Source organism: Canis lupus, chromosome 33 (assembly GCF_011100685.1).
Source record: "Canis lupus familiaris isolate Mischka breed German Shepherd chromosome 33, alternate assembly UU_Cfam_GSD_1.0, whole genome shotgun sequence".
NCBI lineage: Eukaryota > Metazoa > Chordata > Mammalia > Carnivora > Canidae > Canis > Canis lupus.
Genome location: NC_049254.1, coordinates 5,258,117 through 5,277,684, shown reverse-complemented (window position 1 = coordinate 5,277,684; position 19,568 = coordinate 5,258,117). Strand labels below are relative to the sequence as shown.

Here is a 19,568-nt window from a genome sequence, read left to right as displayed (position 1 = left end):
ACCACTCTACCCTCTAGCAACGGTATAATCAAAACCACCCCAGTGATGTTACATCCTATGTGTGACTTTTGTTCACTTTTTTTTTTTTTTGTAAATTAGAATCGAAGTTTCAGAATCGCAATCAATCTCATCATGGAAACGGACATTTGGTTCCAATCCAGGTCTGGTTGTGCTGTGATACGGACATGAGGGTCCTGCCAATGCTTTCGGCTGCTAACAATAAACGTGGGAGGGAATGGCTCCCTTACTTCCCCAGAAAGCCATAGGGGAAGTCACGGAGAACTTGACACTCGATGGCTCTAGGCTCTTAGAAACATTCCTAGGAGGAAGAAAACGGCCTTTTTAATTAAACAGCAACAAAAAGCCAGAATGCACAGGGACAGGAGTGGTGGTGATCTCTACATTAGAATTCTTCAACTCCTTGCATTAAGAGAAGAACAGAATCGATTTTGTCCTTTTTAATGCCTTGGTATACGCAAGACACCATGCTAGAAAACACTTCAGGGATGGGAAGACAAAGCAAGGTGCCAACCTGATGTTCACGGCATTAATAACTAAATTAGGAGAATTGCACAGATGCTGAAATACATTTCCGGGGGAGAAAAGGGTATGATAAGGCAAACAAATGGATTGACTATATACAGAAAAAAGATGTGGCTGGGGGCATGGTGGTATAATTCATTATATATAAGGAAGCTTGAAGGCAAGATGTGCCCAGAAACTAAGAATTTCTATTTAGGAATGAACATTTTAATGCTGAGGTAGACACACAGGATAGTCCACCAAACATGGGACTGTGTGACCTGGGGCCCAGGGAACAAATCCAGAGTCAGCGGAGTAAGTGTGGGAACTCCCAGCATCTGCAACACGAGCCAGTCAAGGTGGGGAAATGGAGGACAGGTGTGCAGGGGCCAGAAGGCTACCAGGAGACGGGAGCCCAAGGGGAAAACACTACAGAAGGAAAAGGGAAAGGAAAGGATAAGAAAGAGTTGTCTGCAGTATCAAATACTGGCTCCATGCTAAGGAAGAGGGTGGCCGGGCCAAGGCTGCTGCCGTCTGGCCGCCAGGAGGCTGCTGGAAGCCTGGAAGAAAACTCTCTGGGTGGCAGGGAGGAGAAGAGGGTGTGAGGACTGAGGAATGAATGACGAAAAATTGTAGACTGGGTTCCTGGGCCATTTTCCAGAGAATTTTGGTGAAGAGAAGGAGGGTAATAGGCTAGCGGCCCGTGACAAAGTTCGCAGGCACGGTGGAAGGGGACAGTGGGGTGGGATAGAAGGAAGCTGACCCTGGCTGCAGGACGAGAGGGATGGCTCTAGGGATGAGGTGAGCAGTCCAACCCACTGTTTCCCAACAGGTTAGAACCTCTGACTGCAATTGGTCCACGAGGGAAAAGATCACTTCGAAAGGATGAAACACAAGGAAAGACAGACAAGGAACGCCAAAGAAATTTCCATCTCTGTACCCTTCTGCATGGTAGCTACCAGCCACGAGACCACTGATCATTTCAAACGTGGCTTGTGTGACAAAGGGACTGAATTTGTTTAAGTATTAACTATAGTATAAAATTAAATAACCACATGTGGCTCGTGCTATGGTAATGGCTGATACAGATTCAGGGATCCGAAGACACTCGAAAAGACTAACAAGCACTGTGTGCAGTGAGACCATAAGGTAAAGCATAAATGGGCTGCCCTGGAGCACTGATTTTCCTTCAGTAAATACCATAAACTGGGTCAGGAACAGAAATTCATCTCTAGACACTGAGAGACCACAGGCAAGAGGCGGCACCTCTTCTGTTATCTGCAAAATAAAAATTGGAAGCGTCCCAAGGAACGATGGAGGAAATGTCCTTATAGGAGAAGAGCAGAACCACAGGTCAGAGATGTAGCCAACGGCAGACTCTAAATTACCACCAGTGACTCAAGGCAGACCATCAAAATTCACAGATAAGCCCCTGACTTTATTGTTGGACTTTCTCCAACATCTTCACCCTTAAGCTTTAGATTAAGTTTCAGCTCACCGCTTTACACATCTTCTGGCTGAGTTACTAATTAGTAAAGACGGGCAGACAGGCAAGAAGGCCACACAGGGCTCACAATCAGCACGAGCCACGTTCTCTCCAGGAAAGAGTTTGCTGCGCTTAAGACTCACATGATGTAATTGTTTTAAACTCGAGAGGGAAAAAATTAAAAGCGTACTATGAGAATATAATTTGAATGCTAAACAATTATTCTGAGAAAAACAGAGCCTGTGTACATTTTTCTTCCTCCCCTTGTAACATGTCCACAAAGACATTGTTTTAAGATTGCTATTATCACTCAAACTGCATAAAATTCACTCCAGAATTTATTTTTTATTTTTAAAAAATATTTATTTATTAACAAGAGACACAGAGAGAGGGAGGCAGAGACATAGAGGGAGAAGCTGGATCAGTGCAGGAGGTATAACGTGGGACTCGATCCTGAGACTCCAGGATCACGCCCTGAGCCAAAGGCAGATGCTCAACCACTGAGCCACCCAGGCATCCCTCAACTCCAGAATTTAAAGACAATCTAGCAATTCTGTATCTAGAAATGTATCTTTAGGAAACAATGTAAAATTTGATGCCCAAGATCGCAGAAGACAGGTTTTAAAATGGTGAGGCAAGGAAACGGAGAATAAAATTACAGAAAATGACTGAGACAGCATTCTTTTATGAGTTTATATAAATCAGTCAAAATACCCCAGTGCTTCATTAACAACAGGATATCATCATGTGGTCCAATCTATCAGACTTTTCATCTGAGAACATCTATTACTTCCAAGCTTAAAGTCATCTACCCTCTAGAAGTTTGATATATGTATTTACTGGATCTTTCTCTACTTAAACTGTTTAAATTTAAATGGTTTTAATTTATAAACTTAAATGTATAAATGCACTTGATTTATAAATGTACTTAAAGGTTAGGAAGGTCAACATAAGTGCTAACGTGGACAGGATGGTGCAGGGTGGTGGACAGGTAATCAGTCAGAAAGAAAGAACACTGAAAAATTATTTTAAAATTATTTTTTCTGATATATTCTGCAGGCATGAAAGTAGGAATATAAACTATTAATAGTCTTCAAAACTGCACACAATAGAATAAGCTGAACTTTGCAAAGACAACAGAAAACACAAGAATTTAACTACAATTTGAACTCTACAAATGTCTTGGCCTCAGTCCATGTTAACTTAGGAGATGGCCAACCATGTGGGGCCAAAGGCTCTTCTTAGGTGTCAGCAGTAACAGGACATTCCTGCTGGGTCAAGTCTAAGCCAGGCAAAGATGAGACAGTTTCTAAAAGGAAGACATAGTTAAGAAAGAAAAGGAAAGCTTGAACAAATTGTATTAAAAGAACTTTTGATAAGAATAAAAACCCTCTGTCATTCCTCTTAATCTCATCAGCTAAAATACATTTTATTTATTCATTTTAAACAGTATTTTTAAAAATTTTTATTTATTCATGAGAGACACAAAGAGAGAAAGAGAGGCACAGAGACACAGGCAGAGGGAGAAGCAGGCTCCATGCAGGGAGCGGAGCCTGACAACATTTTAAATGACAATATTAGTAATAGCTAAGATGTATAGCACCTTCTTATGTGTCAGGCATTATAGATACATATATCCACCTACAACCCACTATCCATAGTTCTGAAATCCCAAAAGCTCTAAAACCCCCTTTCCCCCTAATTCAATTGGCAACAGAACCTGATCTAAGTGGAAGGTTACCTATATTTCTCCAATATGTGTAGATATAGATTTTGTACAGTAACGGGAATGTGTTTAACTATGAAGGTGCTACCTAGAAGCCTTTGGGAGTGTTTCCTTAAAGGCTATATGTAAAGCATACCACTGTTTAAAAGGGGAAAAACCCCAAATTCCAAGATACATTCAGATCAGGGGATTGTGAATTTATTCATTATTTAATCCATACAACTTCCCATTGAGGTGGGTGCTATTTTTATCTTCACTTTACAGATGAAGAATCAAGGCACAGGGGACAGTAAGTGGAAGAGCAGGCATTTGAATCGAGACCGTATGACCTCGGAGGCTGTATTCTTAACCCCTATACTGTGGCACTAACATATTCTAAAAAAACCAGTAATTTTAATGTAGAATATTTCTAATTGGCATATGTGATGCTGTCTGGAGCACTTGACTCCAACTTGCTCAACTGGGGAATATATATATGACCCTTATTACCTCCCCTTTTGGCTTAAACAGTGTGTCCGCCATCTGAGTTTAAAGTTCCGAGATCCTGGTGCGAGTACTCTGCTAGAAGGACCACATTTATGTCACCATCTTTTTAATATAATTGGATGATTTTTTAAATGTCACTGATTTTTTACTTAAAAAAAAAAAAAAAAAAAAAAACTGTAGGGCAGCACTGGTGGCGCAGCAGTGTGGTGCAGCGGTTTAGCGCTGCCTGCAGCCCAGGGCGTGATCCTGGAGACCCAGGATCGAGTCCCACATCAGGCTCCCTGCATGGAGCCTGCTTCTCCCTCTGCCTGTGTCTCTGCCTCTCTCTCTCTCTCTCTCTCTCTCTGTCTCTATAAATAAAAAATAAATAAAATAAAATAAAAAATAATAAAATAAAATGAAATAAAAATTAAAAAATTAAAAAAAAACTGTAGACCTTTATTTTGGCAACTGTATAGTCCTTTGAGTTTCAAATCATCGTTTAAATGGGAAAGGTGTTGATAGTACCTCAGGATTACATTAATTGGTTAGATTCTAAATATAACATACACCTTTCAAAATATTCAGCAATCAGCCACTGAAAACAGCCATATCTGTACGGCCTGACAAGCACGCTTCATCTCAATCTTTGCTGAATGAACCGTGGCTAAAACACTAAGTACAACGGAAACAGATTTAAAAAAAAAAAAAACCATAATGCATACCTCTAATTCCACTGCAGAGCATTACCAAATGATGTGCTGGCAAAAAAGTTATGTGAAATGAAACAAATTTAACAGAAGGCTCATTAACTTCTCATTAGACTCTAACCTAGAATCTTTTAAGTTCAACCTATTAAAAACAGAAACATAAAAATTCCTTCACCCTATCAGGTTCACAGGAGCCTTGATCTTGCAATAACAAGTACTATTGTCTGTAAGCTGCTCAATTACTCAGTGCTTATCATCAGCTCATGGTACACATGTATTGGCATGCTTAAACCTCACATTTTATTAGATGAGAAAGTTGAGGCTCCAGGTAATCAGAAATCAGAAAACCAGGGCCACTCAGCTAGTAAGTAAGGGTCTGTCAGGCTCCTGGACCAAATTCCTCACCAGTGAATTATAATTCTCCTCAGAGAACGGCTTTCATTTGGAAAATCAGTTCATTAGATTTAGAAAATCAGTTTCATTATAGATCCACCTTTATAATTCTTTTTCTCTTTAAAAAAATTTGACATATTTTAGAAAGAATAATGTATAGATAACTATGTACCCAATACCCAAATGTAATATATTTTATTATATTTGCATTAAATTTATAAGTCCATAAAAGGTAACAGGTACAGCTGAATCTGAACCTCTCCTTCTCCATAAAGGTCACCACTGTGAAGATGTAAAATATGAAACTATGAACTGGAAGGCTTCACTAATGGTTATGCATCCTTTGTTTTTATTTTATTTTTTAAAGGTTTTATTTATTTGACATTGAGAGAGCACAAGCAGGAAGAGCAACAGGCAGAGGAGAGAGAGATGCAGACTCCCCACTGAGCAGAGAGCCCCATGCAGGGCTGGATCCCAGGACCCTGGAATCATGACCTGAGCCAAAGGCAGACGCTTAACTGACTGAGCCACCCAGATGCCCCGCTCCCCAACCTTTGTTTTTAAATATCATTGAAATGTATCTTGCAGTAACATCCTTTAGCAATACATGGATCTCCCTTTTTCATCCATCAATGCTGCAACGAACACTCTGACTCTACTACCCTGCCCCATGTAACTGACATTCCTTCCAAAAGCTGTGTAGGAATAATCCCATTTCTTTGCCACCCAATCAAACCTTAGTGATGTCAGACATTCAAATGTTTGTATCTAAAGTAAGGTATTGTTACCTAATTGTTGTTTTATTGTGCATTTACTTGATCACTAGTGAGGTTTAACACTTTTTGTGTATCCTTAGCCATTTTTCTCTCTTCTGTGAATTGCCTATTTGTGTCCTCTTGCTAAGTTCTGAAATAGGTTGTTCTCTTTTCTCAATTGATTTGAAAGAATTATTTTTTTGATTCTGTACACTAAATCTTCACAGGTTGTATAAGGGCTGCAAGATAATTAATATTCCCCAACCTCTATACCCGATTCCCCAAACATTCACATCCTAACCCCTGGAACCTGTAAACAAATTACCTGATGTGGTAAAAGGGACTTTGCAGATGTGATAAAGAATTAAGAATCTTGAGGTGGGGATATTAGGCTTGATTATCCAACGAGGTTTAATATAATCACAGGGGTCCTTATAAGTGGGAGGCAGGAGGGTCTGAGATAGAGGAGAGAACTGGGGGTGATACTCTTTGAGGACAGACAGTGGCCATGAGCCAAGGAATGCTGAAGCCCCTGGAGAAGCCGGAAAACGTAAGGAAACAGATTCTCCCCTTAGCACTTTCCAAAAGGGATGCAGCCCTGCCAGCCTCTTAATTTCACCACACTGAGAGCACGCAGACCTGACCTCTAGAAATGTAAGCCAGTTTGTTGTTTTAAGCCTCAAAGTTTGTGGTCATTTGTTAACAACAGCAACAGGAAATGAACGTCCTTGCCTTTTACGTTTCTCTTGCTGATGTGCACATCTGGTTTTAAATCCATCCTACTCCAGTATCATTAGGTGAGTTTCCATATTTTCTTCCGAGTTTGCTTTTCCCATTTAGGTCACCATGGTCCACCTGGGACTTATTTTTGTGTTTGGAGTAAAGCAAGATTCTAACTCTTGTCTTTTTCCACGTAAAGAGCCAACTGTCCCGACTAGTTCATAATTACAAGCTCATAATTATCCCAACTATCATGCTACTTAGGTCACCTTCCAATTCCATTCATTATTCACATACGTTAGTCTCCATACAATCCAGTTCCCCTGTTCCGTTGTCTCTCCTTGCACCAATACTCACAATCTTAATTATTTTTGCTGTCTAGTGCAATATCTACTTGGTAGGACAAGTGATCCTGCCTGTTGTTCTTAAAAATTATCTTGGCTAACTTTCGATCCCTGTCTTTTCCAAATCTAGAATACGCTTGTCATGTTTTACCATCCCACCCTAAAAAGACACTCTCCTAGAAAGACAAAAGATTCCATGAGCATTTTGCCTGAAATTGTATCAATTTGGAGAGCACCACAGCTTCACAATATTGAGTTCTCAACATATGAAAGGTTATTATATCTCTTCATCTTTTATGCCCTTCAAAAAAGTTTTTAAAATAATTTCCCCCATAAGGACTTACTTGCATTGTGTTAGATTCTTAAGTACCCTGCAGTTTAACTGGTATTTACCTTATATCCAGAAACTTTTTAAAACTTCGTATTAACTCTAACAATTTTCTGTACATACTTTGACAATTTTGTTCTTCCTTTACACATTATTTTTTTCCCCTTTGGTTTTAATCTTATTCAAGTGGCTAGGACTCCAGAATAATACTGAATAGAAATGGTGATAGTAGAGATCTTTGTCTTCTGCCTGAAGGGAAATGCTTCAAAGGTCTCACTAGGAAGTGTGTGATGTTTACTCTGCAGGGCTTTGCTGGCCTTTATTCTTAAAATTTACACAAGTGTTAATACTATTAACTAAATACAGATTCAGCTGGAAAGTTTAATAGTAACCAAACTCTTCTACACTTTATGAATTCATTACTTCCTTTCATTCTGCGGCTGGATTTACAGTCTTCTACTATTTATAGCTGTGTCCCTTATTCAGCACCCTTGCGCTGCCCTGCCAATTCTTACCCTACCTCGTCATATCATTTATGTCATCAAGGTTATAATTTCATTTGAAACTTTTCCTGCAGCCTCTTGTTACAATGTTTCTTTTGCTTTGCCTGCTGATAGCTGCCAGGATTGGATTATTACTTCAAAGGAGGCGAACTTCCATGCCAGGCCACCATGGAGACACTAAAGAAGCAAGGAGCAGAATGCCGCTCCCATGGAAACACAATAAAAGCAGGTTACCCCACACACTACTGGGCCAATGCTTGCAGCATTTACGTGGGCTCCCCACTCACCTCCAGCTCCTAACCAACGCTTCTGGGGACTGGATAGACTTCCTGAGAGCTAATGTACTATGTTATTCCCTCAGATCATATGAGTCCTAATACTAGATATCCTGTTTTTCAGGTCCAATTAGAAATAGACCCAGGATGTTTATTTGTAACAGAACTAAAGGCTGTCAAAGATTTGAAAATACCTGTTCTAACAGTTTCTTTACAGATGAGTTAACTGAGGTACAAATAAATTAAGTGGTTTACCCAATGTCACATTAGTGGGAAGTAGATCTATAAACTATGCTCCCGAGGTCCTTGCGCTGCAATATGACTGCAATTATCCATGGACCTCTAGAATGTAACGTATGTCTAGACAAATAGAAATCAGCCTGAAGCAAGCTGTCATTTGCAAAACCTACTGATTTTGTATGAAAATGAAGTCTTTAAGACTCCTCAATATTATACCATTAAGACTAACAGTAAGTCACAGTATGTCTGGAAATGCCAACTACAGGCAACACCTTTAGAATTCTTCAGTTGTCACTAATTAAAGCAAAATCAAGGGGTTAGCTCCTATACATATGTAAAGTCAACCTGACAGAAACATTTCCCAGAACTAATCCAGAATCCCAATGGACCATGGCTTACACAGTAGTATTAACAAATCCAGAGAAAAAAGCCAGGGGAAAGGCGATTGAATCAGAGAAGCAGAATAGGTGGAGTGTGTCAAACATTTTCCAGGGAAAGATGACACAGAATTTGGAGAATGCGAGCAACTGTGACCCTCACAAGTCTCTTTTGTGGGGAATGTTAGCTGAGTAAAGTAATTTCAAGATACCTAACTTTATTTTACCTAAAGCTTACTTATGCTCAACAAATAACCTTCTGAAGACTAATTCAGTTTCCCCTGTTCTTCTAGAGAGAGGGAGAGAGGGAGAGAGAGAGAAATGCTCAGGACAGAATTCTCAAGCATTCCAGCCATGAGAATCCACCTGTTACAGATTATTGTATTGACCTAGTTCACATATCTATCTCCTAGGTCTGATCAACTCACCAAGAAAATGCTACCTGTTAAGGCCTCTTCATGGTCAATCTGGGTATCTCTGCTGGGATGCCCACCCTCACCACACATTTCCTCCATTTCAAACCCAAACCTACTGCCTAAATGTATCTTTGACAAAGGCTTTTCAAAGATTTAAAACACACCATGTGAAGGTATTATGAAGACAAATGTATGCCGTTAAGAAACAATATATTCTTTAATCAGTTCTTGGAGTGAAAAGGAGATTAATCTAATCTAATCTAATCTTATCTATCTATCATCTGGGGACTGGTCCTTCCCAAGAGACATCTTCACTTACTACTGCCCTGGTTCCACAGGACCAAAATAGTGACCAGCGACTGCACAGTAAAACATAAAAACATTTTTTCTATTTCCATTCTTAACTATTGACTTTTTTCGTGAATGTATAAATTTAATTCTTCAAAGAAAAAAATAGTAATACTCTATTAATTCTGTTTCTAAAACACCCTCCCTAGAAATTTAGTTGGTTTAGCTTTTTAAATTAGATAGAAGTCCTGCAAAATCTTTTCAAGATGGTACTTTCATATTTAGAACTATGTATTTTGCTTTCAGTTAACACCAAATCAGTATCTGTCTGCTGGTCTGACCTCGAAAATTGCTAAGAAAATCCCTTTCCTAGGAAATGTGGACTGCTTCAGTCAATACTTGGTAGAGACTGGACCACAGTCTTTTTTTTTTTTTTTTCCCCTCCACTGGTTTTTGTCCAAGAGACAGGAAGTATCAGTAGTCACTTAGTCTTTCCCAGTTGGTGTCTAAAGGGCCACTGTGAGAGACCACAGACTGTTTCTATTCTCGTTCCTCACCCAAGACTCTATTCTTAGCTTGACACCAAGAATACTCTATCCAGGAATGTCTTGTGAAATAAGACTACATTGCTTAGGTTGGGATCAAAGTTTCTGAGTTGATCATCACCTTTGGGGTGTGCCCTGGTTGAAAAGGTCTTACTCGTACCATTATGCAGAGCTTCAAATCATCTCTGTGTAAACCTCTGCTTTGACCAAATGCTCCAAGGGAATGATCATAATTAGATATTTTGAAAATATCCCAGATCCTCATTGCTTCCTCTGCATCTTATAAACATGGAGCACTGATGCTGTAAAATACTGATCCTGTTTTGCTCCAATTTAAAATCCTGAGTAAATATGGCAGAAAGGAGAAACTACTTACTCTATAAATGTGGGTCTCTAAGGTGACCCAGGTAACTCTGCACACACCAGGCAGGAAATCCCTAGTTCCCCCAAACAAAGGTTTGAAATCAGTACCAGTGGCCATATCAAGACGCATACCATAAAGTTAACACTGTACACCTGAGTAGCAAATTGTCATGTGATTTATTTTGTAGAATAGTAAGATGATCAGGTTATTATTTTTATCAAGCAGCTGCAACAATTATAGCCAACATTTTAAGCTAATTAACTGCTAACATGCTCATTATGTGCTGGGCATTTTATAACCATTATCTCATTCGATATTTCAGTGGCCTTACAAAGTAGTATTATTTTTCATAGATGAGGAAACTGAGTAACTTTACTAATGTCTCCAAAATGGTTAAAGTACCAACCTGGTATTTAAAGCCAGGTAGGTCTATATGTATTCTAGCTCCTGCGTTCAGAATTCTTGCTTAAAAAAAAAAAAAAACAAAACAAAACACTGGACGCCTGGGTGGCTCAGTGGTTTAGTGCCTGCCTTCAGCCCAGGGCATAATCCTGGAGTTCTGGGATCAAGTCCCATATCGGGCTCCCTGCATGGAGCCTGCTTTTCCTTCTGCCTGTGTCTCTGCCTCTCTCTCTGTGGGTCTCTCATGAATAAATAAAAATAAAATCTTTGGGATCCCTGGGTGGCGCAGCGGTTTAGCGCCGGCCTTTGGCCCAGGGTGCGATCCTGGAGACCCGGGATCGAATCCCACATCGGGCTCCCGGTGCATGGAGCCTGCTTCTCCCTCTGCCTATGTCTCTGCCTCTCTCTCTCTCTCTGTGACTATCATAAAAAATAAAAATAAAAATAAAATAAAATAAAATAAAATAAAATAAAATAAAATAAAATAAAATAAAATAAAATAAAATAAAATAAAATAAAATAAATAAAATAAAATAAAATAAAATATAAAATAAAATAAAATAAAATAAAATAAAATAAAATAAAATAAAATAAAATAAAATCTTTAAAAAAAAAAAAAACCCTACATTTTTGGTTCAATTTCATGGTGAATCCCAATTTTACAGTATGTGAATAAATGATTCATATTTTTATATTTACCCAGTATCACTTCTTACAACATCACACCTTTCATGGTAATTAAACTAGATAAGAAAAAGTCTTGTAATTATGCATTCAAAGTACTTACATAGTCAATGGGCTTGAGAGATTTAACTCTAGATGTTGGGCAGCCACAGGAAGTAAGATCAGCATAGAGGCCTTCTTCTAACACACACTGATTACAAGAATTGTCCTCTTGGTAGTACAGGATCCAGCTTAAAAACAAGCAGTGAGACATTAGTCAGATTGCATTGGTTGGCAGTGTGGGCTCATCATCATGCTGTGGGAACTGGGGGAAGAGTAGGACATGAAAGTCATGGTTCTGACCGGCAGCAAATTCACAGCATCAGTCTCAAGCCACAGCTACCACTATCATTTACCGACTGCTTACCATGTGCTAGACATAGGTTAGGTACTTTACCTAATGTATCCTTATTTTTACAGGCAACAAAATGAAGGACTAGAAAGGTTAGGTGATTTGCCCAAGGTCTCCTCAACTGTTAAATAAGGGAGCTAAAATCTGAAACAAGATACCTGCTTTAGGCTCAAGACATTTGCTTCATTTCCTGCCTTCAAGTACAAAACCCTGGGATCAGGTTATAATGATTAAGCACTTGAACAGATGAGAAATTCTTTTAGGAAAAAAAAAAATCACTTGTATCCTTATTTAATGACGGGCTTGCCATTAGTCTAGGTAGGGGAGGGCAGAAACTAGACTCTTGAAATCACACCACAGTATGTAAAATCTGCCACCTGTACACCTGCTAATGGAGATTATTTATTTATTTATTTATTTAGATTTTATTTATTTATTCATGAGAGACACACATACAGAGGCAGAGACACAGGCAGAGGGAGAAGCAGGATCCATGCAGGGAGCCTGATGTGGGACTCGATCCCTGGACTCCAGGCCCAGGCCCTGGGCTGAAGGTGGCCCTAAACCACTGAACTACCCAGGCATCAAAGATTTTTTTAAAAAGAAATAAGCCCACTAGAAACTTTGATGGTGATTATCTTAGATATATCACTCATCAAAAGTTTGGTTAGGAAATATGTCCTTTCAGATAGGAGAAGCCCAGGGGAGAAATGAACCAGGTGTTAGGACATCACTTCCAGTCCTTACACTCAAGACCACCAGAACTGTATTCTTGCTCGACCAGGTTTACTCTGGGTAAGCACACCAAGGCTTTGTGACATTATAATTTACTGCCAAATCTTCTATGTAATTAGGCACTTTATCACATATTTTCAGTGTGTCATATGCATCATTTATTTAGTCCTTATTAAAATCCTTTGAGGTAGGTACCATTATTGTCCCTCTTTACAGATGAAAAAACTGATTCTGATAGTAATCCAATTTGTTTAGGGTTATGCATCTATGAAGTGGTGGAACTGGGCTGAAATCCAGGTCTGCCAAGCACTCCAGGTACTTAATCTAGTGCCAGGGTTCCTGTATTCTTTTATTAAACTGCAGTGTAATAAACTACACACACACACACACACACATATACATACATATATATATGTGTGTGTGTGTGTGTATATGTGTGTATACATATATACACACACATATATATATAATGTATGTTCCCCACATAAAGTGAACATATGACTAATTTGTCCTGGATTAAACTTCAGTATAATAAACTACACACACACACACACACATATATACATATACATACATATATATGTGTGTGTGTGTGTATATATATATATATATATATATATATATATATATATGATGTATGTTCCCTACATAAAGTGAACATATGACTAATTTGTCCTGGATTTCAGTGTCAAGAAAAATCTTTCCTCCAGAAAACCTTCAATACTTCCCTTTATGAGAAATGAAAATATATTTTACAAAATAATTTCTTTTATTTTAGTGGAGAAGAAAGAGCCAAATACTAGTAACAAAATTATTTCAGGCGCCTGGTATACATTTCTCTCTCACAAAAGGTTTGCAGAAAATTTAACTTATTGGGTCCTATTTTATGTGTTTTAATATTATAAAACCCTTGTATCCTTTTCAAAAGTATAAAAATAATAATATACACAGGTAAGTTCAAACTAGTAAGAGCTATAGAAAATCCAGGAGGGAAAGACTGGTGGAATTGTGGTTAATCAAGAAGGTTGACAGAGGGAAGGGAGATGGACTGGTCCTTAAAGATATACATGGTTTAGTATTAAATGGGGGCTGTGAGCCTACATACCTATAGGAGGCCAGGCAGGTAATATATGTGAGCAGTATACCAGGTTAAAAGAAAAACAAAACAAAACAAAACTGGGAATATATCCGATGGTACACTAGGATCGTATATGCCATTTACTCAACACTAGCTAATTACTGCCAAAGGTGCTTCTCAAAGTTTTCAAATCTTCTGATAATCCTTAAGAGGTGAAAAACACCCTGAATGAAAATATTAATGCATACATTTTTTTTAACACAGTGTGTAGGCCTAACAAATAACATCTGCTGGCAAGCTTTACCTGAACCCTAGAGCCTTTCATGTAGAGCAGGGGGTTAGCAAAATACAGCCTGTGAGCCATCTGTCCCACCTCCAGTTTTTATACAGATCACAAGCTGAGACTGCTTTTCACATGCTTAAATGATGTTTAAAAATTAGAAGAAGAGCTTGTGATATGTGAATATGCTATGTGATTCAAATTTCAATGTCCATGAACAGTTTTCACTGAAACACAGTCATGCCCATTGATTTATGGGCGGCTTTTGTGCTCCTAAGGGCTTTTGTGTTGAGTAGTTGGGAATAGAGCCTGTATGGCTCACAAAGCCAAAAATCCTTACTAACTGGCCCTTACAGTCAGGTGTGCTGACTGACCCCTGGTACAGAGGGTGAGGCAGAAAATACTCAGCGGAGTAAAACGTGAGACAGGGAAAGTAGGGAGACAGTGTTAAGGGTGGAATGGGGAATGGGTGGAACAAAGGACACTAGCTGGTGGTAAATCCTGGAAAAAGAGGCATTTAAACTTGATCTGACTGGTACTAGAGGATGACTGTGGAATTCACAGCAGAGTAATATAAATAGTAAACTGGATTTGGGAACAAATAACTGGGCTATGACTGGTTTGTGCTAAATGATGGCAGTAAGATAATACTGGAGTGGAGTGAATACAGAGACTGAAGGTCCTCAAGTGGAGAACAGATTCAAGAGGAAAAGGAGAACTGACAATGCAAGTTATCTTGAAGAATGAACACAGAGGTTCTGGATACTTGAAGCAGACCTACCACTGAACTGCGCACTTTAAAATGGCTAAAATGGTAAACTGTATTTTATGTGTATTTTACCACAATAAAAAAAATTGTGAAAATATGTATTAGCCTTGGGAATCACATACAGTTCATTTACATCTGAAAAAGATTGAGTATATGGCTATAGCTCAAAGAACAAAAGATTTAATTTAAATTTATTAAAATTTGGGGATCCCTGGGTGGCTCAGCGGTTTGGTGCCTGCCTTTGGCCTAGGGCGTGGTCTTGGAGTTCCGGGATCAAGTCCCCCATCAGGCTCCCTGCATGGAGCCTGCTTCTCCTTCTGCCTGTGTCTCTGCCTCTCTCTCTCTCTCCCTCTCTCTCTGTGTCTCTCATGAATAAATATAAAAATAAATAAATAAATAAATAAATAAATAAATAAATAAATAAATCTATTAAAATTAATTTAAAGTTTTAAAAAAATGACTAAAGAAATCCTGGGTCGGACATTTGGTGTGTGATGTTGGGAAACCCTAACTCTGAAATCAGCAGTCTTCATCTATGAAATGAGATTGATACATACTTTAAACAAAATTTTTTAAAAATTAGGAATAATAGGTCTCATCTGGAGAGCAACACTAGTTTTATATAGCATTCTATTATGCTATCCAATAAACATACAATATATGTATTCAAAATATTTAGGAAACAATCTAAGATAACAGTGAGAAAATAAAATGACCACAATGCTCCCAAAGTTAGCCAGTCAGCATTTTTTTTCTCTGTATTACACAATGGCTCATAGTCCAAGTGAGGCAAAATTACTCTAGGCTAATTAGCAGTTGACCAATGACTAAAAGACTTTTTTTAATTCACTGTGAATACAAATAAAAAAAGTTAAATCTCTGCAACTTAAAGGAAATTTAATTATTAAACAACAGAAAACACTCAACAAGCATACTTACCAACCCCGAAGAACTTTAAAAGAACATGGTGTGAATGGAGTCAAATCCGAAGTTTCTTCTGTAAAATCTACACATTCACCTTGGAATCCTGGTTTACTGAATGCTTTGAGCTAGGAAAACAATAACACAATTTAATGGAAGACAATTGACAATGATCACAAAAGCAAATGAAAATCTTTTATTTCCTCCTATATTTGTAAAAAATTCAGCAAAATTGAGGAGCTTGGGAGGCTCAGTCAGTTAAGTGTCCAACTCTTGATTCCAGCCCAGGTCATGACCTCAGGGTCCTGGGATTGAGTGGATATTGGGCTCTGTGCTCAGCGGGGGGTCTGCTTAGGGATTTCTCTCCCCCTCCTTCTGCCCTCCCTACCCTCACACTCTCTAAAATAAAATAAATAAATCTTTAAAAAAATTCAGCAAAATGTTAGTGTTTTTATCTACTACCAATGAATTTTTATTAAGGATGATATTCTCTTTAAACTCCCATTTTTTGTTTTCTTACCCATTTCCAGGAATGTCACTATTTAACTACCATTTTCAACCATCTTTTGCACCAGATTCTGGGCACAGAGGCCCACAAAACAACTCAAAGATTAATCAGGATCCCTTCTCCATTAAAATGTGGTCCCCGCCCACTGTATCAAACAATTATTATCCCCCGTGCTGAGACTACATGTATACGATAAGAAACAATTTAGTGCTAAATATGAAGGCCATTTCAGTTAGTATAAGCCTTTTCTCTTCCCAAGTCTTGCTGATCCAGTTAATAAAAGGTTGAAGAAGAGAGCACGAGTGTATGCCAGTAAGTGGGCCTGAGAGAACACAGGAACAGATGGCAGAGAAGATAATGACGACAAGATTAGCAGAAGATTCACGGTGAACAAAGAAAGACATCCACAGCATGTATTTCAGTTAACGGACTCCTGTTCACTATTAAGAACATCTTAAATATAAAGCTTATAGTTATGGACAACCACATTTATACTTTAGTCCTTTTTGTCAAAAAAATCCAAGAAATCTCAAACTGTGATTTGCTTCAGAGCAGAGACACAATAATCTGCAACTCTAGTGGCCTTGGATCTATACAATAGGGAAGAAAAAATTAATGAGCCCTATAAATATTTCAAAATACATTGGAGCCTTGAAATAACACAGCCCACAGGTTCGCCATGCACTGACAGGCCCTCATTGTAACGAATGCATCACACACTGAGCACTGGGCAGCATTGTCCTTTTTCTCGCTCATGCTGTATCAAGAACAAGGCTTCTTTGAGCCACTGATGTTTGCCTCCTTCATCTTCCCGAGAGTCCTCTTAGGGGGTGATAGCCTCTGAGTTCTGAGGAACTGCTTCTTGACTATCTCCTTCTGTTCTGCCATCAAACACCAGCAAAAATCAGGGGAGAAAAAAAAAATCAGGGGAGAACCAACTCCCCTGGACCAACTATGGCTTGTACAGCGTGACTTCCTATTGTGAAACCTGTCTGCATTTGAAGCATTAAAAACACTAAGGGACTCCCTGCCTTAACGAGGTATGACCCAGCAAGTTTCTATCACCATCCTTCTGGTGGATACAGGGGGTAGCAACAAAAAGGAGTCCAAAATGATATGGACTTCTAAAACAATTCCTCACATAAGAACAGCGCTATGTGTCCAGGGAAACTGCCTCTAATTTCCTTGGTAAGAACACACAGTCTGGTTCGTCATTTTTCAGACTAAAAGTCCTAATTTAAACGCTTTTAAAAAGGAGACAGAAGTAAATCACAATTTAACTTCCAAAAATGCAGGGTAATTTCTTTTATGTGCAAATGTTATCTTAATTCACAATTAAGAGCTGGAAAAGCCACATGAGAGCAGAGGTCACAGTTTTCTTGTTTACCCTGCATACACCCAGTTTGTTATACTGTTATGTTGCTGAGCTTGAGATTTATACTTCACTATTTCACCATGAAATCCTGAACAACTGACAATGCAAGCTAAGCACATTTTGGGCAGTATATATAGTAGCCAACTCTGGTGGTTAGTCTGTCTTCATACCGAAGAGTATTAATTAAAATACACACAAATACACACAAACATACACTTGTCATAAAGTACCTTTTGGATTTAATGGGTTGAGGCTTTGTCCAAACTGAAAAACCAGGCTTAATGTTGTTCTGAGCTTTTTAAAATTTTTACTCCCCAAGTAAGATATAAGTACCATATGGTTCACCCCAAGTTTACTCAGAAAAGTAATGCCTCATTTTGATTACCCTATAAATGCTTTAGAATTCTAATAACGTACTGAGAATGGTCCATGCAGAAACCAGTTCTGTGCTCGTTAATTATAATAATTAATAATAACTAAATTGTGATTTCTACTTTTAGTGAAATTAAGTAACAGTGTCATGGTAAATCTCAGCCCTGGAAAAAGCAAGGTGGATAAAATCACTACTCTGGTTTCCTTTCCAGTTTCCACCAACCTCCCAAATGGAATTATATGGATACATACCGCCCCCACACACAGTGTACCACTGTACTGCAGTGTCAACTGCCTTTTCACATTATCTTACTTCTTTGAACTACTGTTTCAGACAGAAATCATCACTACTTTATGATGAACTTTCTGCAGAAATACTATTTATTATGTACTTTTCATTTATGATATACATGAATAAATGCAATAGGTCTCTAATCTGACAATCTGAGAACTCAAAATTTTAATTACTGACCAAAAACACATAAATTGTGTTCAATTTATTTTACAATATAATAATAATTTTTAATGTAATTTTATGTATTCCAATGCTAAAATAATTTCTATGAGAAACTTTCTATCCTACCTAGACAAGACCTTCTGCAGCCCTTTGGGCCTCCCTCACACAAACATGCTTATTGTTAAACAAAGAATAGCCTTGTTTATATCAGCTTCTATTCACCTATTATATCACAAGTTCTCATAATGTAGTGTTATGTACTCCTCACATCAAATACTACACAATAACTTTACTTCTCTGATTACTCATAGAGCTACTTAGAAAAGTGGCTCCTTCCTATTTCTGGTCTTTAAATTCTATAAAAATGATCTATAAAAATGATTCTATAAAAAAACACCACAAGTGTTTTCCTCAAGTACTCCTGAATCTTATGGATATTTGCCTAAAACCTAAAACTGTCACTTTCTTGTCCCCCCCCATGTTAACTGTGAAAGATTCTGTGTCTACTACAAAATTCCATGTGGCCAAATTATCCAATACAAGAAAATATTCACTCTTTTTTCTCAGCTAGGATCATGTATAAAATGAAAGAGATGCTCAATATTCAAAGAAATTAACACTTCTAATAATATTTGCAAATAGACCTGAAAAATATTCTAGGGGAAAAAAAAGGTCCTTAGTTGTATCAAAGGGCATAACTGGTTGGAATTTCTAGAGAAAGGTGCCTGACTACAACCTCCCTGAAAACTAAACTCACTTTTATAAAATGTAAGTGAGATGTCTGATCCACTAAGATAAAGAGATGATGACATTATGAACATAACCAATATTGGTTATGTTTTCTTTGGGGGGAAAAAAACAAAAACAAAATTAAATGCCAGGTGCTAATATGAAAAACTATACAATGATGCTGTATAATTAGCAATTAGACTTGGTGATTGATCTTCAGCCACAGAAAAAACAATGGTCTTCTTAATTAAAAGTGTTTTGTGTCCAAATAAGACCTATATCATCATAATACGGTGACACATCAGAAATAATGTATTTATTAGAGTAACACTCATGGTATATATTTATCTCTATAGACATATACATTCTGGCTTTTCCCTTCTTAGGTTGCTGGAGGTTCTCTTTAAAAT

At 38.1% G+C, this 19,568-nt stretch overlaps 1 protein-coding gene across 1 annotated transcript in view; it reads right to left on the bottom strand.

The window, feature by feature from the left end:
* Positions 1-19,568, bottom strand: part of CRYBG3 (crystallin beta-gamma domain containing 3) — a 102,056-nt gene that overhangs the window by 10,688 nt on the left and 71,800 nt on the right. The window contains exons 16-17 of the mRNA XM_038582513.1: positions 15,736-15,845; positions 11,647-11,773 (exon numbers count right to left, since the gene is read on the bottom strand). Of these exons, the coding sequence (XP_038438441.1) occupies positions 11,647-11,773; positions 15,736-15,845 (237 nt within the window). The remainder of the gene's footprint in view (positions 1-11,646; positions 11,774-15,735; positions 15,846-19,568) is intronic.